General features: G+C 43.1%; 2 protein-coding genes across 4 annotated transcripts in view; one reads left to right on the top strand and one right to left on the bottom strand.

The window, feature by feature from the left end:
* Positions 1-4,603, bottom strand: part of ESRP1 (epithelial splicing regulatory protein 1) — a 46,980-nt gene extending 42,377 nt beyond the window's left edge. For all 3 annotated transcript variants that reach the window (XM_063129889.1, XM_063129892.1, XM_063129891.1), the window contains exons 1-3: positions 4,452-4,603; positions 3,513-3,644; positions 754-867 (exon numbers count right to left, since the gene is read on the bottom strand). In XM_063129889.1, the coding sequence (XP_062985959.1) occupies positions 754-867; positions 3,513-3,644; positions 4,452-4,583 (378 nt within the window). In that variant the 5' untranslated portion in view covers positions 4,584-4,603. The remainder of the gene's footprint in view (positions 1-753; positions 868-3,512; positions 3,645-4,451) is intronic.
* Positions 4,604-10,581: 5,978 nt separating this feature from the next.
* The window catches only part of VIRMA (vir like m6A methyltransferase associated), a 40,267-nt gene continuing 22,859 nt past the window's right edge, over positions 10,582-27,989 (top strand). The window contains 8 exon segments of the mRNA XM_063130956.1: positions 10,582-10,658; positions 14,139-14,254; positions 17,177-17,263; positions 18,834-18,882; positions 20,432-20,551; positions 20,553-20,601; positions 21,031-21,153; positions 21,776-22,084. Coding sequence (XP_062987026.1) covers positions 10,596-10,658; positions 14,139-14,254; positions 17,177-17,263; positions 18,834-18,882; positions 20,432-20,551; positions 20,553-20,601; positions 21,031-21,153; positions 21,776-22,084 — 916 coding nt within the window. The 5' untranslated portion in view covers positions 10,582-10,595.

Here is a 27,989-nt window from a genome sequence, read left to right as displayed (position 1 = left end):
GCACTGGGCAATTACTTAACATGTGGACAGACCTGGGCACTTTGTGGCCTTCCAGATGTTTTAGCCTACAAGTTGCTCACCCCTGGAGTAAGCCCACCTTTGAGTAATTAGTCCTTAAACATTCACATCACCATCTTGAACTGAGCCTGGAAGCAAATAGGCAGCCCATGAAGTTCTTTTTATGACTGGTGAGATGTGATGGGAGCAAGTGGGGCTGGGCTAGAATACTGGCTGCTGCATCCTGCACTGACTGATGCTTCCAAACCACTTTCAAAGGCAGCTATTCCACTCAGTACAAAGGACAGGCAAACACAACTGTTAAAGTGGAACACAAATATGTAAAGATCAAACCTACACTTAGCCCTGTCAATTTTTTAAAGTGGAAAAATGCATTCTCTTCCCCTCCTTATTGTTTTATTATGATTTTATTAGAATGTAAGCCTATGTGGCAGGGTCTTGCTATTTATTGTTTTACTCTGTACAGCACCATGTACATTGATGGTGCTATATAAATAAATAAATAATAATAATAATAATAATAATAATAATAATAATAATGCTCTCCTTTTATATATCCCAATCGCTAGTGATTTCAGACAGTAAGAGATTGTCATGAGCCTGGATAAGAGGAAGTGTGACCACAAACATTTGAGTTTCTAAGAAAAAAAAGTCACACTATAGGACATGAATAACCTGATTGACTGGCAGGTGCCGGGTGGGGAAGCAGAGTTATAGTAATTCCAGTCCTCTTACCTTTTTGGAAGCTTCAGGATGCAGAACCTGCCTGATATGAAGCTGCCCATCGGTGCAGAGACAGAAAGAAGTACCTACTCCAATATTTAGTTCATTGCTCACAGACTGGTTAAACTAAAAATGACAAGACACACACAAAAAGAGAGAGATCCGTTTGCAACATGAAAGTACATTTTTCAATACTAGATAAATATTATTTTGTTTTAGTTTCAGTGGGATGCCTAACTTGGGAAATCTGTTTATGACATTTTTATCTTGTCACCTCTTATCACAGAGGTCCTCAATACATTAAAAGCAATTTAATAAAATCACAAAAATCTAAAAGCAGCCAATCAAGAATGAGCATAGGTACAGCAAAAGCCATAGCGGGTATTTGCACATCAGTAAATTTAGGTCTACTGCAAGGAGTAGAGATGAAGTGAGCTACTGCAACATTCATGTTTTCTAGCTTTAAGTTGTTGCATTTCTATCCTGTCCTTTCTTCAGGCAATGCAAAGTGGCACACAAAGTTCTCTCCAATTTTATTCACACAATAATCCTGTGAGATAGGATAGGCTGAGAGGGAGTGACTGGCCCAAAGTCACACTGGGTCTGTTCAGAAGACACCTTAAACGCTGGTGGTTAAGGCTTTTGGTTAAGCAGCAGGGTTTAAGGTGTCCTGTGCAGTGCGTTTTGCTAAATCCAGCTCACTCACTAACCACAGTCGGACCGTCTGAAGCCAGGTTAGTAGCTCCCACCGTGACTTAAAGTGTTGTGCACAACAGCATGGCTTGTGGTTAGAAGTGCTAATCCCAAGAACCACAGTTTTGCTAAGCACAGAGCCTGAAGTGCTGTCTGAACAGGCCCATTGTGAATTTCAGAGCTGAGTGGGGATCTGAATTTGGTTCACTCCAGCCTATTCTGACACTCTTAGGGTGCAATCCTATCCATGTTTAGACAGGATAAAGTCCTACAACTTCCAGCACACCCCGGCCAGGCCTCTTTCGTTCCACCATCCACTCATTGATGGAACTTAATTTTAGAGATGAATCAGATTTTGTCCCACTTGTGGAAGTGCACATTAGCACAAGTGAGAATTTGCACAAACCCTCCACATTTAAAAAAAACATGGTCAACAAGTCTACAGAATCTGAGCAATTCAGAAAAAGCTGGTTTGCTGCAAATCCACAGGTCAGATTGATAGAAATCCATGCTCATTTGAATTCATTGCAGATTTGTCTAACATTCGTATTCTCAACCCTCTCAAGCTATACGTCATCCACTCAGCAACTCTTTAGTTTTCAGAATTTCAGCAGAGCATATATATATATATATATATATATATATATATATATATATTCTTCATACAACACTTAATTGAAAACAAGAAGTCCACAACCACCTATTCCCTTATTTTATAAGGTTCTGTTCTACTCCATAATTTCCTCTATGCTTCTCTATGGAACCAAACTCTTTTTTAAAAAACACCCATGCAGGAAGATGTGCCCACTGTTCGGTGTGACGGCTTATCAATTTATTCACACAGCAGTTTGAATGTGTTACTATGTTACATTTTATATGTTTCAGGCAGACAAAATGGTAGGGAGATCAATCTCCAAAGTTCCTTTGTTAGAGTAATTGGGTCAATTATCAGTCCCTGATACAAATCATTGCAGAAGCAGTTCAAGTAAGTTACCCTTGTGTGCCTGTTTGCCAGTCAGTCATAATTTCTATTGATTGTGTGCAAGTAACCAGCAGCTTTTCAAAGAATCTAAACTGTTTAGGGCACAATCCTTTGCATGTTTAGACAAAAACAAGTCCTACAACTCCCAGCATCCCCCAGCCAGCAATAGGAGTTGTAGGACTTTTTCTGTCTAAACATGCATAGGATTGTGCCTTAGAGGCTGAAATAAATACACCAGTCTTGAAGTCTTTTCTGTAGTTGACTTACAGGCAAAAATGGGAGAAACAACAGAATCAAATGGAAAATGTGCTAGCTTTGAATTGGAGAGTCTAGATCTTTTCGGTGCAACTTTCCATTAAGACGGACATTCCTACGGGTGGGTAACCTTTGGCCATCTAGATGTTGCTGGACTACAGCCTCCATTAGACCCAGCCAGCATAGCCAAAGGTCAAAGATGGGGATTGTAGTCCAACAACATCTGGAGGGCCACATGCTATCCACCCTACTACCTGGTAGTAAGGTGTCATTGGCCACTAGTACCAGGAGCCATCACCATGTTGAGTTTTATTGGAGAGAACACCCCCGGCCTGCAGGATTTTAACCTAGTTCACTTTCCTCATCGAAAAAGCAGTCTGGACATACACACTCTTCTTTCTTCCTGAAGCACCCTTGGGTGCTACTATTGGAAGACATGCACCCCTCCCGCTTCAGCTGGCTGTGTGACTCAGCTCTCCCTCCCCTCCCACAACAAACCCAACCCATCCCTGAAGTGAACTGGAGTGTCTTTTCTCTCTCCTTTCTTCTTTTCTTACACACCCCAATTACCCATCCCTTTGTTTAACATACCCAGATTCCCACAACACGAACTCAGCGGTAGGCCACCTAGCACCTTCCATATATTTTGGACTACAATTCCCATCACCCCACATCTTCAGTGGTCAGGGATTATAGGAGTTGTAGTCCAAGACATCCAGAGGGCACCAGGTTAGCTACCTCAAGTTTAGATTCACCCCACAACAGAGGACCCTGGACAAGCTCCTTCTGGAGAGATAATGCTTCTTGGAAACAGCCAGGGCGGAGAGTCCTTTTTCTTTACCTGTCTCAGAGCTTGCTCCAATTGCGGGGCGAGTCTCAAGCTATCCTCGGTGATGTGGGGGGTTTCTTCTTTGCACTCGTCGGTCAGCTCCAAGTGATCGGGTCCGACCAACACTTCATGAAGACTTCCCACCTCCAGGGAATTAAAGGGGGTGGGGTAAAAAGGAGTGATCAGTTCTTCCGCCGCCTCCCCTGCAGGGCTTCGCCGAAGAGGTAGGGCCGCAGAGGCGCCCCGCAAGCAGGACTTAACCCAGGTAAGCAGGATGTTTGACCCCACGTAGGCCTAGCGTCCCCACACCAAAGCAGAACATGGGCCTTGTTGTTGTTGTTGTTTTAAAAAAACGGTGGTTCAGACTGCAATCCTAGGCGCGCTTAACTCTCGGAGTAAGCAAGTCCCCATTTACCACGGTGAGGCTTACTTCGGGGCAGACACACGTAGGATTGCTCTACCGGGGGCTCTCACCCTGCCCCACCCCAAGGCCGCGCCCCCAAAATAAAACCTTTCTTTCTTTCTTTCGCTACTTGGAGGAACAGTAACTAGAGTCAGGCAGCGAGTTTACACGGCCCAACCTGGGATCCGAAGTCGGGGTTCCAGCTACGCCTCTCTGGCCTGTGCTTCTTTAAACCCCCATAATGATGTCCTGAAGAGAACTCCTCAGGTTGTCATCCAAGTTTTCCCTCCATTTCCCCTCCTCCCCGGCGATTTGAACTTATCTGTTGCAGTCCACGACCCCACCCCATGAACGGTTTGACTCGGAAGCCAGTCCTTTGGGGGCCAAGAGGTTTCATTGCCGAATAAGTGTGCATCGGATTGCTTTGGATTCCAAGCCATCCCTGGAGTTGGGTAGGGAGACGAAATCCAGCCAACCCTCTACTTCCCAAAGTCTGCGAGTTCGTCTCCTACAAGCTAAAAACTAACCCAGCCGCTCACCCCTATTACCTTTTTATTGGCTAGATCGACCACCTTCCAGAGCAGCTGGATCAGCTCTCTCTCATCGGAGCCCAGCCGGGGCCCGTGAGCTCCAGCTGTGGTCCCAAACAGGATGACCAGGTAGTCGGGAGACGCCGTCATGCTGACGAGGATGAGCCCCACAGAGGTGGAGAAATGACCTTCACCAAACTTGGCCAAGAGGAAGAAACGAACAGCAGCCACCCCCACCCCCCAAGCCCTCTTCAGTGCAGGGAGAAGAAGAAGAAGAAAGACCCCTTCCCTAACCCACACCTACAGCCACCAACAGCCCTCACTTCCCTGGACCTGCTTTTAGGAGAGAGGCGCATGCCCCGTGTGGCCTTTTTCTGGGGAGGGGGGGAGGGAGAGAGAAAAGAAGAAAGCTTAATTGCATGGGAGCCAATTCCAACGCACAGGTAGGGCTACACCCCTAGGAGGCACGCAATGGCTGTTTGGGGATGTGGCTGTACCTGCCCACTCCTCCCCCCCCACGTGGTGCAGGTAAGAGAAGAGAGAGACACACCTGAGGGAGCCCGCCCATTGGCTCCTTCCCACAAGGACGTGGCAACAAGTGGGAGGAGGCTGGTTGGTCAGAGGGGCTTCGGGCAGGAATGGAAAGTATGCCAGAGTTAAAGGGGCGGGGGGATAGCAGAGAACACCTGACGGACATCAGGGCGCAAAAGAAAGGGGAGTTTGAGGAACTCCTGGATGCGCCCGCGACGCTGATTACTTCCTCTTCGCTACAGAACCGACATCTTAGCGCTTGGTCCTTCACCTGGATTTTGATGATGATGATGATGATGATGATGATGATGATGATGATGATGATGATAAATGGCCAATAATGGCAATAATAATAACAACAACAAATAACAATAACATTTTATGCTGTTTTCAAGTGTATAACGTGCTTCACGTGCATTATCTAGTTGTAATCCTTGCAATGACCCTACCAGCTAAGTAATTATAAATATTGGAGAACTGAGAGAGAGAGAAGCTGTAAGTTCATTTCACAGGCAAAATTGGAACCAAATACTTTCTCTTAGCCTCTATGCACTCTCACTAGCTCTTTGGAGACTCTTTAGGTTAGGATGCAATCCTATGCATGTTTAGACTGAATCCTATGATGTCTAGACAGAAGAAATGTCCTTTTTTCTGTTTAAACATGCATAGGATTGCCCCCTTGGCTGCAGTCCTATGCTTGCTCACTTGTGAATAAGTCCGTGTGAGACTTGCTTCCAAATAAACAAGCATAGGATTGTGCTTATTGGGGTGGGGTGGGGTGGGGGAGAACCACAGGAAAGATTGGGTGGCACTGACACCAGAAAACGGAATAAAAAAGGATGGCAGAGGAAGATCAAGCAATACTAGTTTAGATGAGAAGCTGCAGGCGATCAAGATAAGCTCCAACCTTTGTGTCCAGATGATGAAAAGTAAAGGAAAAGCAACTTATTCATAGAATATTTAGCTGTATTAGCAAAAAGGCAAAAAAGCAAGGTGGCATTTTAAAGTCTGATGATAGCCCAATCCCAGCTTTGTTTACTTGGGAAAGAGCCTCATTGGCATCAATGCAACTTACTTCTAAGTCAGAATGCTTAAAATTGCAGCCTGGTTTACTGGGGCACAAAATTGCAGCTTGGTTTACTGGGGCACAACCCGATTGGATGAAGTGTGTTGCCTATGAAAGTTCATCCTAAGCATTTTTACTCAGAAGTAAGACCGTCATAAATGTGGCTACCATTAAGCTCTAGTGAGCATACAGTGGATCTTACTTCTGTGTAAACACTAGAAGTGGTGGACAACAGTCACAGTCCTCTGCACATGGGTTTTGGTGGGAGTATGTCTCATTAAAGCCAACAAACAGTCCAACGAAACATGGTGATTATGGGTGTGAGTCCACAATCCAGGATTTTCAGCTTCTACTCTTAACACTCCTCCCACCCCAGTTGCCACCTAGAGGCCTCACTCTGAGCATGAGAGAAGAGATGGCTGACCCACTTTTGAAGGGTGAGGTGCTGGGTGGATGCTGGGGTGGGGCACAGCAGTGGCTCAGTGGTAGAGCACCTGCTTTGCATGCAGATAGTCCCAGATTCAATCCTGCCTGAAACCCTGGAGAGGTGCTGCCAGTCAGTGTTGATGCCACTGGGCTAGATGGACCAAGGGTCTGACTCAGTATGCACAAAAGGCTAAGAATAGGGACAGATGAGACTGATATGCAGAGCAACTCTCCTGACCCACATTTAGCGCACAGCAAGTCTCAATATTTATTTATTTAATTTATATCCCACCTTTTTTCTTCCTTAAGGAACACAAGGCAGCATGTTGTGTTCCTCCTCCTCCTCTCCATTTTATCCTCACAAAAACAGCCCTGTGAGATAGGTGAGGGCCCCCATTTTTTTGATTCCTATTTTTGCCCACACATTGCCCATCCTTGCCTTACAGTGAAATCCCATGTATGTCTAGTCTGAAGCAAATGTGATTGTTTATTGGGCCTTACTCCAAGGTAACTGTAGCATTGAAGATTCATGCATTTATTTTTGTTGTCGTTTTGGCAAGAGCATTGTCTGCAGTGAAGTGCGTACAGCACATAATGTGACAGACAGGCTACGTCTTTTTCTTGTGGTCTCATAAGAACATAAGAAGAGCCCTGCTGGATCCGACCGAGGGTGCATTCTAGTCCAACGCTCTGTTCACACAGTCACCTACCAGCTGTTGACCAGGAACCCACAAGCAGGACACGAGTGCAACAGCACCCTCCCGCCCATGTTCTCCAGCAACTGGTGTACACAAGCTTACTGCCTCTGCTACTGGAAGTAGCACATGTTTTGTCTCGCAATGTGTTCTTATTTTGGAACATGGGCTTGCATAAGAGCTTGCCACGGGACAGGAGAGATGCAGGTGTCTCCTCCACCACTTCAAACTCAAGCTCTTGTTACTTCATTCACTTTTATCAGCTGTCTAGCTCTCCTCTGTCTCGGTCTGTGGAAACGTGTGTGTGAGAGCTGTGTCTTCCTCCCCTTATTACTCTAGAGTAGGTACAGATCCTGATCTGGACCCTAGAGTGAAGGGTAGGGAGGGGCTTTTAAGTTCTAGATCTTGCCCCCCTCTGTGCCTACTCTAGAGTAAAAAATGAAGACATAACTGCTAGAACACAGGGCGCAATGTGATGTATGTTTAGACAGAAAAAAAATCCTACAACTTTTGGGAGGAAAGACAGGGCCTGCTAAGGTTATGCTTTCAAAGCTCTGTGTAAGTAGATTGATTCCTTTTAAAGGTGCATAATAAAATGCAATGGTGATAATATACACTTTTAAAAACAACAACAACAAACTTTTAGGGTAGTATCCAATGGTAATCCTACTTGGAGTTGACCCATTGAAATGAATGGGACTTTCATTACTCATGACTAACAGATGTCCCATTCATTTTAATGTGTCTATTCTTCACTTAAATTTTGTATTTTTGCATTGCTGCTGTTTTTACCTTGGTTGTGCTTTTATACTGTATTTTATATTATGGTTTTATACTGTTGTTTTATACTTTGAATTGTCTTAATTTTGTAAACTGCCCAGAGAGCTTCGGCTATTGGGCGGTATAGAATGCAATAAATAAATAAACATTGTATATTGCCTTAATATCCAATGTTAATTACCTTACCTTAAAGACACAATCCTATGTATGTTAACACAGAAAAAAGTCCTACAACTCCCAGCATGCATGCTGGGAGTTGTAGGACTTTTTTTCTGTGTAAACAAGCGCAGGATTGCATCCTTAAAGCAACGTCTATTTGGTTTGTAGAACAGCTGCTGCTGCTGGAAAAAGGGGCCCAGAGTCAGACTCGGGCGAGCAGCTGCCTGTCCTAAGTCTCGCCCGAGCAGGCACCATTGCGGCGCTGACGGACTGGCTGATCTGGTTTGGAGGCGGGCGCTGCGGACGCCCTCGGAGTTGATTTGCTCGACCTTCTCCTCCAATCCTCATTTAAAGGCAAACCACTTCGCCCCGCTGGCTTTGAAGGGAGGCAAGGCAGGGGTCCTGGGCGCTTGTAGGAAGCCGCAGCCGCTACCGGCCAATTGTCTGCAGCAGTTGGAGTTGTCATTCATTAAAACAACACGTCTTTCTCCCCCCCCCCCTCTGTTTTCAATGGAGCTTGGGGAGTCTACGAACCGCGCAGGAAAGTCCACCTGTTCACTTGGAAGAGTTGTGCATGGGAGGTTGCTCCCCCAGCCCCGTTTTTATCATTTTCCGATTTCGAGGAATGTGGTCTCCTAAGAAAGCTAGTTTCTTTCATCCCGATCCTATGATAGTTCACGCAAAGTAAGTCTAACAGGTGACCGAGTCTTACTCCCAACTATTTGTTTTCATCTGTGAGGCTGCAATCCTAAGCAAATTTAGTAAGAACGGGAGTAAGCTCCGTTAGATAAAATATGATTTATTTTCCAATAAAACTCCATAGGATTTAGCTACAATCCTAAACACACAGTACAATCATCGACATAGCTACACAAAAGTAAGTGCCATTGAACTCAATGCGTAAGCGTGTATAGGACTGCAGCCTTAAGGATAAGTATAATTGAATTCTGTGGTATTCTAAGCACACTTATTTACAAGCCTTCCGAACTCAAGTGGGTCTAGGCGTAAGATCAGGCAGAATGGTTGCAATCCTGTGTACACCTACTTGGGAGTAAGCCCCCATTGAACAGAGCTTCTGGAAGGTATGCTATTGTCACCCACCCTAAATCGACGAATGAATTGAACAGAGTGGATTGCCTCATGCAAGGGAAGGATCAATCTTGTATGAATTCGTTGCTGTCACATTTCACTGCTCAGGCGTGCCTAGGGTCAGATCTGCACCAAGTAGGATACAACACTTTTAAAAGCTTTGAAAACGGTATATGTAATGTGTCCTGGACCTGAACAGCTGTCAAAACCATTATAAACCGTTATAAGCAGTAGTGTAGATCCTGCCCCTGCAAAGGATCCGGCCACAATAACATACTCTCTTCAGGGGTGCACGGCGGCAAACCCGCTGGGGATACAGGTGACAGGAAAAGGCAGCCAGTCCAACCTCTCCAATGAGTATAGACTTAAAAGTACGAATTGTAAATAAATACTCGTCGCATTCACAGTCCAGTATGCAATCACGATCGGATGAGTGTTTCTGTGCGACGTGGTGCTCTCGTTATTGTCATAGAATCATAGAATAGCAGAGTTGGAAGGGGCCTACAAGGCCATCGAGTCCAACCCCCTGCTCAATGCAGGAATCCACTCTAAAGCATCCCTGAAATATGCTTGTCCAGCTGCCTCTTGAAGGCCTCTAGTGTGGGAGAGCCCACAACCTCCCTAGGTAACTGATTCCATTGTCGCACTGCTCTAACAGTCAGGAAGTTTTTCCTGATGTCCAGCTGGAATCTCAATCAACATTGAGCTGACTTCAAGGGCTGCCAGTGGCTTTAAAGCAAGCTAACACTTCTTTCGGCTTGATCCTACCCGTACTCAGGAACTCATCGCACTGTTCCAGTAGGGCTTACTCCTAAGTCAATGTGCCTGGGAGACTGATCTTATGCAATTGGCTTAAAAGTAAGTTGTGGGCTCTCCCACACTAGAGGCAGCTTGACATACCGGTATGCTTTAGGGTGGATTCCTGCATTGTGGGTGGGGTGTTGGACTCGATGGCCTTATAGGCCCCTTGCAACTCTACTATTCTATGATTCTCGCTATCCAGTGGGGCTTACTCCCCAACAAAGAGCGTGTGGCAAATTCAGGCCGATCCCACGCAGCCTTACTCGGTAGTAACCCGCACTGTTAAATGGGGCTTACTCCCAAGTCAGGATGTATAGGGTAAAATTCAACGGAAATAGTGCTTAGGCTAGACTGATTTAAATGAATAGGACTTAAGCTGGTCATGACTAATTTAAGTCCCATTCATTTCAATGAACCTATTCTAAGTAGGGCATTTTTAATTTTTTCCTGTAGTATTGCAACTCTAACCTCTCACTACCCCCAGGCCATTTACTACTTTCCTCCCCCAGCATCCCAAGAGCCTGCAGCCCCGCAACTGCAGAGTCGGCGCGCAAAGCCCCTCCTTGACTCCGGAAGTGCTTGTATTCTCGGGCCAGGTGCTTCCGCCGACGCAAGATGGCGGCGGACACAACAACGGAGCTTCTGTTTTTAGACACTTTCAAACACCAGAGCACGGAGGTAACGAGGCTTGCGAAGGTCTTCTCTCCTTTTTCGGCTGGCGTTTCGGAAGGACGGGATGGCGGGGTGTTAGTCTTTCTGCTTCCCGGTCGGGGGTTTATTTCGTGCGCAAGAATTAGGGCGGGGCCAGAAGCTCCTCTCTTTATCCTCACAAAGGAAACTGTGGTCGCCAAAGAGCGATTACAGTGTTGACTCGCTCCATTTTTAATTTTTACTTTTTTTTTTTAGAAGGAGGCTCTGTGTGGTACATACGTAAGTCTGCACCCAAGTGCAGGTGTGTAAACAGTCCTTCATATTCCTTGGTGCCTCGAAAAAGTTTCCAGGCGTCCTGCAACCTGGTGCCTGGATTTTTTTTCCTTGCCAAGTGGTCGTCATTATTTAATCAGGAATATGTAGTATTCGCTGGTAGTTTGTAATTACCAGTGTGGGTAGCTATTGTCTCTGCAAGGTGTTATAATGCTTTGATGGGGGTAAAATAACCCTATGTTTGTATTAACATTTATCTATGTGGGTAGTAACAGTACAAGAACAGCTAAGGACTGTTCTAGCAATTCCTTATGGACGTTTGTACCTTGCTGTACAAATACGTAGATTACATATGTTCACAAAGCTTCTGATTCTCTCCCTGCCCATGCTGTCTTTATATGGGAATCAAACACATCCTCTCTGTGCTAGGAGGTTGGCTAAAAGTAACCTATAAAGGCCTAGACCAAGTGGTGTGATGGTTGTGAACAGCAGGATGCGGGCCTTTTGTCTTTGCCTGCCTTAATCTACCAGCAGCATAAATACGCAATGGAGGGACAACTATTTAGCTCAGTGACAGGCCTCCTATGTGAAACGTTTGTACTTGTGCAAACCAAGTGTAAGATGTCTACTAAAGCAAGATCTTCAAAGAAAATAACTCTGCATTCCTTCCAAAAAGTTATACCCAAGAATATTATTTCCTTTCTTTATGAAAAGAAATGTCTGACTTACTGTAGTTTGTGTTTGTTCTGTTGGTGTGCATGATTCTAGAACGCAAGTCCATTAGTAAAAGGATAAGGTAAAAGTTATCCAGAATAGGCTTATAAATAGCAACAGTAACATTAAATCACTCCTTCAGTATTTTGCCACAAAATGTTTAGGCTGTTGGATATCCACAGCAGAGAGGTCCCTTACTTCAACCATTTTCTTTAATCTGTCAGAGTAGTAGTACGGGCATTCTGTTGAGTATATTTTATGTGTGTATAGCAAGGCTTTTTAAAAAATAAAGTAATTGGGAGTAGAAAAAAGCTTATGAGAGAGAAGAGCTGCCAAGCTGTACAGCAAAACTTGTGCAGTGGGGTCCCAGCTGTCACCTGCCTAAGTAACATAATATTTGCTGCTAAGTAATCAAACTGCTCTCGCTTACGAATAATGGACTGATATAGCAATCTCAACTGCAAAAAATGTCCTGAAAGATGAATCTCTGAGCCTTGGAAGCGTTGCTCCTTCTATTGGAATTGCTTGGAGAAGCATGCATATGTTTCATCAGGTGTGCATCAGGGCTTGCTTGTAGGTTTGGATCAGGTTATAGTGTAGCCAGCATAGACTTGACCCACCAAGCTGAACAGTTTGTCTGTTGTGCACTGTGGCCTGCCAGATGTTTATTGACACTCCCTTTTTGTTCAGTTTATTTATTAATGCTGCTTTTCCCACAAATTGTGCTCATGGCAGGTAACACCAATAAAACATGACAGTAAGTTTCAGGCTGGAAGGCAGGGTGGGCTATACTACTCTTGGGTGGGGTACAATAAAATATCAAAAACAATATGTATAAAACACTACAGAAATAAAACTGCTGAATTTGTGCAGGCATCCTATAATCTTTTTATTTCATTCTTAAGTATACGTACCTTTTGTAACTAATGCAATTTGTTTGATAGACATTGGGACTGAAATTCTTTATTGAGAATAAAACAAAATAGGCAGTTTATTGAAATCCCTAAAAACGGTGCTGTTTCTGAGTTGGGCTCAATTTGCATTAACAGTGTGTGTTTCCTCAGAAGTAAGTCCCACTGTATTCAAGGGAGGGAGCAATCCTGTGCCCCCCAGACACTGTTCGGAGTCCTTCCAAGGTCAGAGACCGCGCTCTGACCTTGGGATTTGGAGATCCAACAACCCGTTCCCCTGCCATCTTGAAGCTGGTGCAGAAAGAACTGTGCTGGCTGGCTCGCTTCTGAGGATGGAAAATTGAACTTGGAGAAGAAGGGGTGTTTTGGTAGACAGGGAGGAGAGGAAACTGGAGAGTCCAGGACAGAGCTATCCTGAGCCTCTGCCAACCTCTTTTCCTCCCCCTCCAAAATGCCTTTGCTAGATGGGCAGAAAAGCCTATCTAGCAAATAATGCAGGGCAAAGGATGGTGAGGTGAAGATCGCCTCTTCTGCTCCTCCTGCCTTGTATAGGATGATCATAACCCTCCAATTTCATGAGGATTACTGTCCTATGGATTGCCTCCTAACTGTTTTTAGGATGGCAGCCTCAGAATCTGCTGGTAGTAAGTGGTTGTATTCCTTTTGACTCTAACATTTACTTTCACTTTTTGAATGATATAATCTGTAGCTATGTTGTTTTAAATCAGTATGCAGTGGCCCTTGAGTAACTCATTAAATAAAATGCTGATAGATGACTGAATCAGTATGTGATATTCAGGCACCTGTGTTTCACAGTATTTATGCCTTCCTTCTTGTTTCATGCTATCAAAGTGCAGCTTTCTCCCTGTTTGGCCAACTGTTCTTTTTTCTGCGCTCTACCCTTTCTGCTCTTTTTTTCTTTCATGACACCCTACAAACTTTTTTCTTGTCCTTTAGGTACCTGCTCCTTGAATTACTTAGTTCAAGCCAACTGTCCCTCTTCTGTCCCTACACCTCAGCCTGCCTCTTCATGTTCCATTACTTGTTAACAGAACTTAGCTCCTCCTGTCCTTATCCCAATTTTCCTCTCCACCTCCCCTCCACAGGAAGACATATAGAAGGCTGTTTTCCTAACAGCTGGTATACTGTTCATTATTGTTATGACTGGCCCTTCCCATAGTAGTTAGAATGTTTGTGAATATTCTATGACATCGCATCAGCTCAGTTGTTGCCTAGGGTGTGTATGTACATAGAAACAAGTTTATCAGACTATATGATATACAATATTAACGTGTTTATTACAAGAAGTGGGCAACATTTAAAAAGATAAAAATGAAATTGCAGTATACTCTTCAAAAGCTGTACTTAGTGGCTGAATGCCATTTTTTTCATGATCTTGCCCATTGCATGTGGCAAGCAAGGTAGCGTGGGTGGCACATGTCAAGAAAAAATGGTTTGATACAACTGTAGTACCGTTGCTTGCCTTTTATACAATTTCTGGGCTATGTGCCATGCATTTTTCTCTCAGGGAGATTTCAGAGTGCTGATGAAGCTAAACAAAGAAGTTTTTTTCAGCCTTCTTGAATTTTATTTGCTATTTTTTTTTTAGCAAAGTACTAACGTAGACGTGGTCCGCTTCCCATGTGTAGTTTACATCAATGAAGTGCGTGTCATCCCTCCGGGAGTAAGAGCTCACTCTAACTTGCCTGAAAATAGAGCTTATGGGTAAGTGCAAAATGCTAAATCAAGTTTCACACTAGCACCTCTTTGTACATCTTTTTTGATTTGGAGTGCCTTTTCTTGTTCGTATCTTGTTCACCATGTGCGTTAAGCTGTTACTCCCATTGTAAAGGTGGGAAATGAGTATGAGAGAGAGAGTAACGTTCTCAAGCTATGATGGAGAGACTTGAACTCAGGTCTCCCGGATCCATCTAGTACTATCTACTAGAATATGCTGATGCTGCTTCAGCTTGCTCCAAAGCTTAGAATGACATGAGAGAACTTGGAGAGGGATTGGTATGTGGATCAAGACAGCCCCCATAGGCAGAAGGCCAGGGTCACTTATTTATTTACGTACTACATTTCTATACCACCCAATACCCAAAGTTCTCTTGGTGGTTCACAAAATGTAAAACTCAGTATTACAACAAGATAAAATATGAAACCTTAAGTTTAAAAATAGAATGAAACCAAGTAACAGAGTAAAAGCCAGCAGCGGTGCAAAGATCTAAAAGACACAATAACATGTTTAACCATAAAACTGAAGGACTAAAGATTTAGTTTCATTGTTGAGTGTTTTAAATTGTTTTGTAGATGGTTTTTAAAATACAATATAAATCATAATATAAAAACCATCTATTTATTTATTATTTTTATTTATTTCATTTCTATACCGCCAAATAGCCGAAGCTCTCTGGGTGGTTCACAAAAATTAAAACCAAGAAGAGCATAATAAAACAACCAACAATTTAAAAACACAAATACAAAATACAATATAAAAAGCACGACCAGGATAAAACCACACAGTAAAAATTGATATAGGTTAAAATATGAAATTAAAACAGCAGAGTTTAAATTTAAGTTAAATTAGGTGTTAAAGTACTGAGAAAATAAAAAGGTCTTCAGCTGGCGACAAAAGGAAAACAATGTAGGTGCCAAGCGAACTTCTCTGAGGAGCTCGTTCCACAGCCGGGGTGCCACAGCGGAGAAAGCCCTCCTCCTAGTAGCCACCTGCCTCACTTCCTTTGGCAGGGGCTCACGGAGAAGGACCCCTGTGGATGATCTTAAGGTCTGGGCAGGCACATATGGGAGGAGGCGTTCCTTCAAATAACCTGGCCCCAAGCCGATTAGGGCTTTGAATGTTAATACCAGCACTTTGAATCGGCCCGGACCTGGACTGGGAGCCAATGAAGTTGTAGAAGGACTGACGTAATATGATCTTGTCAGCCAGTCCCTGTTAGTAGGCTCAAAACAATTTAAAACACTCAACAATAAAACTAAATCTTCAGTAGATTTGCAAACCATAGTTTGGAGCCAATTCTGGCTAGTGCTAACCCTACTTTCCCCAGCTCACATATCATGACAAACTGTGGTTAGAACAAGCTAGGAATTATGCTTTCCCACACCTTCCTTCTTGCAGCAGCCTCCTGCACCCTACTCAAAAGCCACTTCCATGGGTTGGGAGACCCTTTGGAATGACATTCAGTGTGTAGATTGGTGAAAATCAGGGGCACATCTTCACGTCAGTGGATGTGCCTTCTAGTTATGCTAGGTCTCTGTTGTATCCAGGCACGTTTAACGCATGTTTCTTAGTTCTATGCTGTATCAAAATACAGACACACAAGTGGGAACTTGCAACAAAATTGCCGTGTGGAGTGCATCTATTTAGGGTTCAAGGCACTTCATTCCATTTTCTTCTCCCCACCCACAGCTTCCCTCCCACCCCTGGTAGTTAGTGAGCAGTCCATGTCCACTGAGAATTGCATCCTTATTGGGTTGTTTTGGTTTCCCCACCTCCATTTGGGGGCTTTGGGGGCTGTGTGTGGACATGTTGGTGTCCAATCCCAGGTACATGAAATGGCATACTTGTAAAATTCCCACAATTTAGGGTTGGCTTGTAACATTCTTACATGTTTCCAGTGTCAGAGAAATTGAAACAGTTCGAGAAGTAAGAGCCAGTGGTGTAGTGGCTAAAGTGTTGGACTGGAAGTCAGGAGATCTGGGTTCTAATCCCCACTTGGCCATGGAAACCCACCAGGTGACTTTGGGCCAGTCACGGACTCTCAGCCCAACCTATCTCACAGGGTTGTTGTGAGGATAAAATGGAGAGGAGGAGGATTATGTACGCTGCCTTGGGTTCCTTGGAGGAAAAAAGGCGGGATATAAATGTAATACTAAATAAATAAATAAAACACACTTTTATAAATGTTTTGTTCTTTAATTGGATTTGATTTAATATTGGAAGTTAGAATTGGTATATAAATAAATATCTGTAGTTGTTTTTATTGGGTCTTGTATTTGTATAAATTTATGTATAGGAAATCCTATTATTAATGCTGTATGAAAGATTCTTAACAAAATTTGATATTATATCTTATCACAAAGGCGTGAAGTCTGAGTTTGCCCGCAACACCAGCCTGGTTGTTGCAAATGCAATAGGGAGCTGGTGCATTCTGCCTGACTGCAAGCACTTACATGTCAGGTGCGAGTGGCTAAATAACCCAAGGATGCTCTGTCCCTGGGATATTTAGTATTACATTTGAATTCAGACCTCTGACTTGTCTTTCCTCCAACTTCCCAGCGAAAGTACCCATGGTTTGTTGTGGGAGAGAGAAGCCAGAAGTCTGGGTAGGCATGCAATGCTAAACAACCCATGGTCGCTCGTTTATTTACTTCTGCTAGCACTGGAGCAATCCGACAATGCACATTCACAACAACCACAAACCAGGGTTTGTTGTTGCGTGTGAACAGGGCCATAAAGGAATGGTAACTTTGTAATTTAAATATTGAGCTCATTTTTTAAAAAATTGGGAGCTTTTATCCTTGCAGATAGTTGCCTGTATAATAATTGATAACTTGAGGGTTGACTATCTTGTTTAGCAGGCTTCTTTAAAATAATTCCTTCTTTTACTTTGGCTCTATTCCCAGTGAGACATCCCCTCACACATTTCAGTTGGACCTGTTTTTCAACAATGTCAGCAAGCCAAGTGCCCCCGTATTTGACAGGCTGGGAAGGTAAGCATTTATAAAATTTCTTCTTAAACGCTGCCATTTACTTAGCTCCAGAACTGTAAAATGTACACTCTACTGATAATAGACTTGTCAGTTCTTCCCTGGGAAGAGGTTTCGATTTGCTTGAGAGGATAGTGCATGGCGGTGAATTTGTTGTAAACAGCAGTTTCTGTGGCTACCTCTTTGCCATCACAGTGCCAGAGTCTGCCAAAGCTTACTATCCTGTAACCATATTAAAATGCTGAGCTAAACGGTTCCTGATGTTGGTCACAAAATGTGCAACAGAATGAGCTGAACCCCCAACAGGGAAGTGTAAGGGTGGGACTTCCTCCAAGTCACTGCTTTCAGGGAAGAGAAGGGAAAGATCTGGGAACCCTAACTCTATGCATTTTCCGGTGGATTGTACTGTATTTAGTATTGTTAAAGGCTGATGGGGATGTAATATTGGGTATCTGCAGCTGAGAAATGGGGAGCAGCCTGTGGGATTGTACACTTCATTCCCAAGCCCCTCTTCTCTTCAAAGCAAGTTTCTTCCAGTAGTCTTAACAATTACATTGAGCCTGATGTTAATTGTGATTAATACTAACCAGATTCCTTCTCCATAAATTTGTGGGCCAGTTTTAAGCTCTGATTTCAAACTTTGGTTGAAATTGGAGCCTTGTTAGCATTAACTATGGTTAATGTCGGGGCCAATGTTACACTTAACCAGGGCTTAGGGCAGCATGGGAACGAACTATGGAGAGAGGAGAAGTAGAAGAAGGGAGCATCTGATCACCAGGGCATCCTCCCAATCTCTCCAGCATTGTATCTTCATTGCGTTGGACCCTAAATATTCGGGAGAGTTTGAGCATTAGACATGTTTGAATAGCTTTAACTGGTAGGAAATGGTGCAGATCCGGGGTTGCTGTTTCTGTGCTTTCAGTCAGCATTACCCTTCAAGGTGTTGCCAAAGTGTGTAAGCTTGGCAGTTTTGTTAGTGAAATATTATGTAACCCTTATGTGAACTGAAAAGGATGTCTTATGTCCCTGTTGTATGTAAGCCTGCTATGTTAACATACTGCCTTGCAGAAGTCTGATTCTAACCTCAGGAAAGGCGTAAGAGGGATGGAGGGCACTTAAGCTCTTTGGTTGGGACAGGGAGGGATCCTCTGTAGGCCCCTTGCATGGCGTAATTGTCTTTCAAGGCTGCGGGAGCCATAGAGGCAGGTGTAGATTCCGTTTGCCAACAAATACAATTGAGGCTGTTGGTAAGATCAGGAAAATTCATTTGATATTGCCCCACTTGTGTTTTGTACTTGTGCTGCTGCGGTGGAAACTGACCCATGGGATCAAGCTGCCAGTTCCTGTGTGTCTTGCTTATAATGAAAACAGTCTACAAAAAGTAAATAAAAATGCAGGCTTGGAGTTCCTCTGTTCTATCAACTCCACTATTCTATGATTCTACCACTGATGTAAAAATAAACAGATAATTGCTTGGAAGAAAGTACCATTGTGAGACTGGCTAACACAGGATGCCAATGCAAACTGTAACTCCTTTAGCAACCAACCCATGTTTCTGTTCTGTTTAAAACAGCCTGGAGTATGATGAGAACTCTTCCATTATTTTCAGGCCCAATGCAAAGGTAATTATCATTTCTAAATTCTGTCGTTGACCCTTTTCTGTTTTAATGCCTTAGCTTTTAACAACCCCTCTTGGACCAAGTCTGGGCATAGTTATCCATTCCCTGGCAACATCTTCACTGGACTCGTGTACATGGGGCTGCTTCTGACATCTTCTCAGAAACTTCAGTTTGTACATAGCACAGCTGCTAGGTTGCTAACTGGGCCTGACCATAGAGAGCATCTCTCACTATACTGGTTGTCACACTGTTTCCAGGCACAACTCGAAAGTGCTGGCAGTTACCTATGAAGCCCTATGGAGCTTGGGGCTTTGCTCCCGAAGGACCACCTCATACTGCATGAGGCTGCCAAAACCTTATGACCTCCATTGGAAGCCCTCCTCTGAGTCCCACCCTCATCTGAGATGAGGAACAAGGAGCTTCTCAGTCATGGCAGCTCATATCTGGAATGCTCTTCTCAGAGAAACATACTTGGTGCCCACTCTGTCTTTTGCCTGGGCAAATACTTCTTTAAAAGAATTGCCCAGGCATACCAGCATGCTGCCTAGTTGTTTTTAAGGGTGGTTTTATTGTTCACCTGCCTTATTGAATTGTGATGCTGCTGTTGGCCATTATGTGAATAGAATGCTGGACTAGATGGACCCTTGGTCTGGCCCAGCATGGCTCTTCTTATGTTCTTGTATACCCGTGTTTCATAATTTTTATTTTATTGTGTATAGCTTTTACAATAAGCCAGTCTGGGAGCATATACGGAAGGGTGATTCATGCATTCGGTAAAGTGTCCTCTTAAGACATGGTGTAGGCAGAGTCATGATGAGCATCAGCCCACTGCAGAGTGGAATGGACACCACCTGAAGCCCTTTCCAGACATTTTTGGGTAGAAGAAAGGCACCTGGAATGGGGTGGGAGGAAGAGCACCATTGTGCTGCCAGGCATCATTCCTGACTTAGGAATGTCCATTCGGATGTCGGAGTCGATGCATGTAGCATTTCTTCAGATGTTTAAATGAATATGCGTGGGTAGAGGGGCAGAAGCCTACTGCCAAGATACCATTTCTCCCTCCCCGCATGTTTCTTCTATTCAGATCAAGTGTCTGTAAAAGGCTTTTATTCATCTATACATGAAGCTTAACATAAGTGCAACAACAGAATGGGTAAGTAATAGTGAACCTGGCTTTTCATTGGGCAACTAACTGAGTCTTCTTTGAAATTCTAGCTGTTCTTTGTCCATATAATAGCCTTATGGGATTTTTAATTTTCAGAATAAAATCCTGGTGCAGAGTTCATGGTTTTTCAGACATACCTCTGTTGCTAGAAGCTTTTAAAATCAAAGCTGAGGCTTTCGAAACTGCTGCAGACGTTTGTGTCTCAATCATTTACAAAGTGCCTTTGTTTCTTTTGGAGCTGGTAAGCCATATGATATCTAAACTAAAACATCACTGATGTCATAGTTTGTTGCAGATGGGTATTGATACTGAGCTTGTAGTATATTTGCAAACAGTCTGGGTTTTCTTTGGATTGTGTTAAGTTCTGTCTTTTCTTTCCAAACCCAGGTCAACACGGATGGGTTAGTTCTAAGAGGCTGGTACAACTGCTTGACGCTGGCAATATACGGCTCTGTTGATAGAGTAGTGAGCCATGATAGGGATTCTCCTCCTCCTCCGCCGCCGCCACCCCCCCCCTCCTCAGCAACAAACAACGTTGAAAAGAACTCCAAAACTTGGTGAGGATTTTAAAAATAACCCAGTTAAAAAAATCTCTTAAAAAAATATCTTCAAGTTACAAAAGTTATTCCCCCTCCCATAGGAGTCAAATAATTTACCTCTGAATATTTGCCTTTCACTGCTTCTTTCGCCCAGAGTTTTAGTCTGTAATCCATACATTCATGCACACAACACATGCATCAGAGTCCTCCGTCCTTCCCCTCCCCCCGAACATTTCCTTTTCATCAGTTCCCCAGTTTTAAGCTCCATCTGGTGTAAGAGCAGAAAATATAACATGTGCACTGGAGGCAGTTTTTTTTTAGCAGCTCTTGCTTCAGGCTGCCTCCTGACAAAACACTATTTTGTAAACACATTTTCCTTTCTAGTTGTGACATTTTGAAAACACCCAACCCCTTTCTTCGTGTAAAATGTATTTTTTTCTCTTACAGCTGATGGAGAGAAAGAGGATCAGTTCAATGGCAGTCCTCCACGGCCACCTCCTAGGGGACCACGGACTCCACCAGGCCCCCCTCCTCCTGATGATGATGAAGATGAGCCAATGCCTGTGTCAGGTACTTAGGAGAGAGATTCTCTTTCCATTTTTGTTACGTGTGTGTGTGTATATCTATGTATACTTTTTAGGAAAAGCCTTGAAGTCATATTTAAAATAATAATAATAATAATAATAATTTGTTTCTTACCTGCCTCTCCCTCAGGATCGAGGTGGGGAACAACATTAAATGCAACAATACAATACATAAAACTGGTTAAAAGAGTATATAAAACCGATACAATGGCCTGGTTCAGACAACATGCTAAGGTCAATGTGTTCTGTTAACCATTTTGTGGTTAAGCAGCATGGTTTAGTGTGTTGTCTGAACGGGGCCAATATTAAAATAACAATCCCAACATCTTAAAATTCTTAGGTTTAAAATTCATCTGGGTAGGCCTGCTGGAAGAGACTAGTCTTCCCAACCCAACCCCCTGGATTTCTGTTCCAAAAGGGCACATAGTTAGCATCTGGAGGAAGATTGAAATTGTACGTAAAGTCCACAGAATTTTTTTAACAGTACTTTAAATCATATAAAAGGATTGCTTTAATTAACCTTTCTCAGAGGAGGCTTTCTCTATATTTTCAAAACTAGTGTTTTCTACAATAATGCATTGTCTTGCTGTTAATGACATTCTTTTCAGTGGTTGGAGAAAAGGATGATGATGTTGATCACAGAGAGGATTACTTTGAGCCCATTTCTCCTGATCGGACATCCGTTCATCAAGAGGGTCCATATTCTGATGAAGCAGAAGTGGAAGAGGACCAGCCAGAAGAAGTGGAGGAGGATGAAGAGGGGGTGGATGTTGAAGAAGAGGAGGAGGAGGAGGAAGATGATGATGGTCAAACAGTAGAGAGTATTCAGGAGGAAGAAGAGGAGGAGGAAGAAGAAGAGGAAGAAGAGGAGGAGGAAGAGGAAGAAGAAGATGGCGATGAAGAGGAGGAAGGTGAAGGTAGGCAAACACTGAAATTATTGGTGTGCTGTTTCACATGGACATTATTTATTTATTGTATTTTTACCCTGATCCTCAGCCAAAAAAGGCTCTCAGAGTGGCTTACAATCAATTAGCGAAGAAGACAGTCCCTGCCCTTAGGCTTACAATCTAAAAAAGACACAACACACAAGGAAAAGGAGTTGGGGAGGGAAGAGGGAGACATAGATGTCACACATCTCTTCACTTGGTTACTCAACACTTGACATTCACGTGTATGTGTGAACTGTTCCCATTGAAAAACATTCTTTTTGACTTGATGTTGGGGTTTGTGAAACTTCTGTATTGCTTAGCCTATGATGGCCAATTGGCCCATACGGGTTTTCCCCCAATGCTAACAGTAAACTGGTGATGAGAATACTGCTGAGACTGGAATTGAAAAAGTAATTTTTGGGAAACTAAGCACTTGAATGTACAATAGAGATAGGATATAAGGGTTTTGTCTTTTTTTAATCCAATGGAAGCTATGGTGATTAAATTTGGAGGAAGAGTCTAAAGGTTTGAGTTCATTTTTGCAAGAAAGAGGGAATGGAATGTAAGCACTGCATTCATCCAGTCAATGCTATTATTGGTGCCATAACTTTTTAGTCGTTTGTGGAAGTTTTAGGTGGTTTCACTCACAATGGTCCTCTTGAAAGGATATCTTAATTTTTCCTGTGCTTAACCTGAGGTATTCTGTTGTTGTGCAAAAATCCCTTCCCTCTTGATGTGAGTGTTATGTTGAATGTGATTCTGTAGGGGCTAGTTAGTGTCTGTGATGACATTTTGTAATAAGGCACACATTGTCGTTAGGGCGGCACTATTTCATCCATCTTTATATTTAATTTTTTTTTTAAAAAAAGTTGAGTGGTCTTCCATTGTTCCACTAAAGCATAGTAATACTCATCTTGTTCTCAAAATAAAACAAAACTCCATCCAAACAAGTGGCAAACAGTAGCTGGGCTATCCAATATGCCTAATAAGAAACTATGGCAGTTTCATTGCTGCTCAGCCACTGCAATAATTGCTTTGAGGGCTGCAGAGGGTAGGTCATGAGAGGTGTCACCAAGGAGTCAAGAGAGGCAAAGAGCTGGCTAGTGTCTCTGATCCATAGAAAATGTTCCTTTTTGCTCACATTATCCGGCTTCGCCAGCAGCAAGCCATTGGATAGCATCCAAAATCCACCTCTTGACACAAGCATCAAGAGTGCAACACAGTGGGGAGAATCCATACAGCCACACAAGGCAATGTTGATTATGATGTTGCCAGAGCCACACAGAAAAGGGCTGGATTCAGATGTCACACTATGCCACCAGGGATCAAGTTTGAGAGTGATCCAGGGTCACTAAGCATGTCGTGCGGGGATGAAGCAGCTGCCCACGGTAGGGACTTTACCCACTCTGGTACCTACTCTCTGCAGTGTAACATAAAGCATATGAGAAAGACCCGCCCCTCCCCAAATAAAAGCAAATAAGGCTGCATACACACACATTCTTGTGGTAAGCCCTATTGAATTCAGCGGGGAGTACTTCTGAGTAGACATGCATAGAATTGCACTCCAAATAAGATGAAACTACATACAGCTGCTAAAAATGCTTCCAAAGCTGTTCCACCAGAGATTCTGGTTTTGCTAATTTGACTCCTAGCTGTGGACCATTACTTTACTTCTCTCCTTATTTTTTGTAAGTAATCAAAGGGCCTGTTCAGAAGACACTTTAAACCCTGCTGGTTAAGGCTTTTGGTTAAGCAGCTAGGTTTAAAGTGTCTTGTGCAATGCATTTTGCTAGACCCTGGTCACTCACTAACCACAGTCCATCTGTGGCAGGGTTAGTGGCTGTAACCATGGCTTAAAGTGTTGTGTGCGACAGCATGGCTTGTGATTAGTGCTAATCCTAGAGAACCAGAATTTCACTAACCACGGAGCCTGAAGTGCCGTCTGAATAGGCCCATAGTGTTTAATGTTTAAACTTTCCTTCATGCCAGAATCACAGTTCTTAGGTACCAAAACTCACTCAGGCTCATCCAAGTGGAACACTCACAGACCCAAAGAAAAAAAACCTGCTTGTAAGGTTATTTTCTCTCTAAGATAGACAGGAGAACTTGTCTATATTTTATTTGACTTCATGAATGCAATTTCTTATGTGTCAGCCAAGCTCAGCAAAGAACACATCCCTTATGCATCTGCTAACTTTTCGTACTTCATTGTGAGTGATAAGGGTAAAAGCAAACAGTACATCTATAATGCACACATGTCATTTCATTTCATTTCTATATCGCCCAATAGCCAAAGTTCTCTGGGCAGTTCACAAAATTAAAAATGAATCAATGCCCGGGCTACATTACAGCAGCCTTCTGTAAAGGCGCTTTAAATTCCTCTACAAGGAGCAGGTATTACCATGAAGTCATTCACTACTAGTGGTACATTTTTCATACAGATCTTTTTTGAGCAGCTACATTCACTCAATTACATAGGAAGGCACTCCACATGAGCAGTTTGTCATGCTATATGGCATCAGCTTAATTATAGATACAAGTGGAACCAGGGAATTGATTACTATGAAAGAGATTGCAAATATTTATTTATTTATTACATTTTTATACCACCCAATAGCCAAAGCTCTCTGGGCAGTTCACAAAAATTAAAATCATTAAGAGCATAAATGCTTTTTTTTTTAAGGCACACACAATCAATTACTTAAACAAATAATAATAATGAGTGTGGCCACTGTCCACTATGACAAAAATATCCTTTTTTAAAATGAACCATTTTGGCCACTTAGTCAAACAGACTCTTTTTTCTTGTTTTAAAAATGGATTTTGCCAGCCACAAAATACCAACATGGTTAAGAAAAAATTCTGCCACCTCACAAATAATAATAACATTTTGGTACCAGGTTGTACTGGTATCTGAAGATTTCTGCATTGGCAGTGGCTGGGCTGGTGCTAGCAGTCTCCATTCTTCCTCTCCTTAAAAAAGCTTCCATTGGTTTACATGGGAAAGGAAAAAGGCCCCCTGTGGAAATTTGGCTGTGGGCGTCCGGGGTCCAGGGCTCCTTGGCGGGGGGAGTGGACTTGGAGTGGACTCCAGCCAATTTTCAGCAATAAAGAGTTTTCCCCTCCCTATGTAAATCTATGAACGCATCATTCCATTAGCTTACATAGTGAAGGAAAAAGCCTCTCAGTTGAAAATCGGCTGGAGAGGGGGTCAAGTTCATCCCTCACCAAGGATTCTGTTGGCCCAAGGCTCCTTGGGAGGTGGGGACATGGCCCCCTTCCAGCTGATTTTCAGCACGGAGGGGCTTTTTTCCTCCCTATGTAAGTCTGTGGATGCTTTGCTCCATTGGGTTACATAGGGAAGGAAAAAGTCTCCTTGCTAAAAATTGGCTAGAGTCAAGTCCACCCTCTAGCAAAGGTCCCTATTGACCAGAGGCTCCTTGATAGCCCTCCTCTAGCTGATTCAACAATAAAATAAAATACTCAGCTGCTCTGGGAAGGGATCATGATTCTGATTTGCTGCTGTTGATCCGTTCTGGGCCACTGTCGTGCAACTGCACAGTTTTTGTCCACTTCCTTCCTCCTGCCTCTTTGCTCGTTAACCAATTTGGTCACCCGTGAGTAATCAGTGACTGTATCCTCACAACCTGGGTGCTCCTCAGTGATGCCCGTTACAAGCTCTCTTGGAGTTGGGTCCCTCCACTATACAGAAGAGTGAACATGGCTGCTGATCTTTTGATCCTGTTGTGGATCATTTCCCCAGCGTGCTCTCCAGGAAATCAGCCATCTTGCCTTGCCTGCCAGCTGCCGCCGTAATACAATTTGCACAGGTGCGTTTGGGGTGCACAGTTCACAAAATGAAGTAGGACCACACCAGAGAGCTCTGAGTTTACAGATTGACGAGTTCAGCAGCAATCATCCTGCCACCGTGCTGGAAAGACAGAAAGAGAACGAGGCAATCAAGGAAACAAGTAGTGGAGCCGTGGGGATTGGCAGGGGTCCTGTGGGCATCTAGAACTCACTGTTACTAGAACTGTGAGTGGTTGTACAGCAATAAGGCAACATTATCTTTGCAACATGTTTCTTTTCTTTGGGTCCCTCTCTGCACGTTATTGTGCATTTGCACCTATGTGTTCCTACCGTTGTTGATTTTTGTAGTTGCTTGCTTGGCTTTTTATTGAGCGTGTAAGAACATTGCCAGCCAAGCCACTTGTCTATGTTTTCTCTTTGGATATCTGATGCCTTATTCTGACCATGTTAACTTGTAAATAAGTCTCACTGTGAGGTTTGCTCCCATGAATGCAGCCTTTGAGAAATCTGGGCTGTTGTCTTGTCGAAAGGAAGATCACCAGAACTCCAGGTTAAAAATCCTTGGTCGAGAAATATTGTTAAGGCCCCAAAAAGACATACTTTAAATCTTTTTTTAAGCAGTTATGTCTTTTTTTTAAAAAAAAAAGTTCCAAAGTATGTAGGGCTCCTGGTCCAGACCTTAAAAGTGCTTGTACTATCCCCACGTTAGGGTCCCACTCCAGATTGGGGAGCCTTGTGCCTGCTCCTGAATAAAACCAAAAAAGACCTAGTTGTTAGATACAGATTTGAAGAAACATCTTGATTTGGCCCTTAATGATATTTTAGTGCTTTTGCATCCTTCTCTTGTCCTTTGTTGATTGTTGGCAAAAGATCCTGCAGAAAGTTAAGGATGCTGTTATTTACTGCTGGAGCTCCCATATGTGAGCAAAAGAAGAGGGTATGCTTACTTTTTTTCTATCAATCAATCCTTTATTTACAGTCAATAGACCAGAAAAAGAAAGGTACAGTTATTCCAAGCAAAAGGTCAATAAGATAACCTAAGCATATAAAACATTTTAATACATAAAAATCAAGGGTAAAAGGGAGTAAGATCAGAGCAAGGACGGGACATGTGTTAACATTAGATCTTGAACAGAACACAGGAGGAAAATTCAAGCAATCATATGTGGTCTGATGAGAATGGCCAGATTCAGAAACTTGGCAACCTGTATAGTGATTGGTTTATTTTGGCCCTGGAGGAGGCTCACCATCAGGGTCTCTGGGGAGCGGCCAGGCAAAGCCTGTATAATAGGGCGTATCAGCTCTTTCCTGATATCATCATAGAAGCTACAAAAAAACAGGACGTGGGTGATGGTTTCTACTTCAGTTTCGTTACAAGGGCAGCATCTTTTGCATAAAGGAATTTTTTTATGTCTGCCTTCCATCAACCTGGAAGGAAGGGCATTAAATCTCGCCAAGGCAAATGCCCTCCTATACTTGGGAACAGTCAACCAGCATAAATATGGAGGACCATCTTTATTAGTGTGTCTAGTTAGGCCTAATGAGTATGGGGAGCATGGGCCACAGGCAGCTCCCTGTAGTTCCTGCCGGTCAATATCCACTAATCGCTGTTTAACAATCGATTTAGCCTTTGCTAGGTCCATTACTATTTTTTTTTAATAATTTTTATTTGTTTTCTACACTATATAAACATACAACATACAATAGTAATAATAATAAAAAGAAAAACATCAAACAACTGCTACATACATATTGAATAAATGTTGAGTACATATATGTTGAATAAGTATTACCTGTACATTATCATACTACAACATAATCATTCTTAACATAAAAGTGCACCCCCCACCTCGGGATCTATTCCTGAGTCCAAAATCTAATCGTTTCTTCTGCTGGCGGTTTCCCACTTCCCTTAGTAAACAGCTAGGTCCATTACTAGCAGATGAGGAGGCGACAGCCCGATAGTGCAGATTTTTTCTTCAATCATTTTTGCCCAGTGGGATTTACCAGTGTCCAGCGGGATCAGTGAGAGTAGAGAGTTGGAAGTAGTGGCTAAGTGGCAACGAAGCCAAAAGTATATAGT

This window comes from Elgaria multicarinata, chromosome 7, assembly GCF_023053635.1.
Source record: "Elgaria multicarinata webbii isolate HBS135686 ecotype San Diego chromosome 7, rElgMul1.1.pri, whole genome shotgun sequence".
Taxonomy (NCBI): domain Eukaryota; kingdom Metazoa; phylum Chordata; class Lepidosauria; order Squamata; family Anguidae; genus Elgaria; species Elgaria multicarinata.
This window is presented reverse-complemented; position numbering and strand designations above follow the sequence as displayed.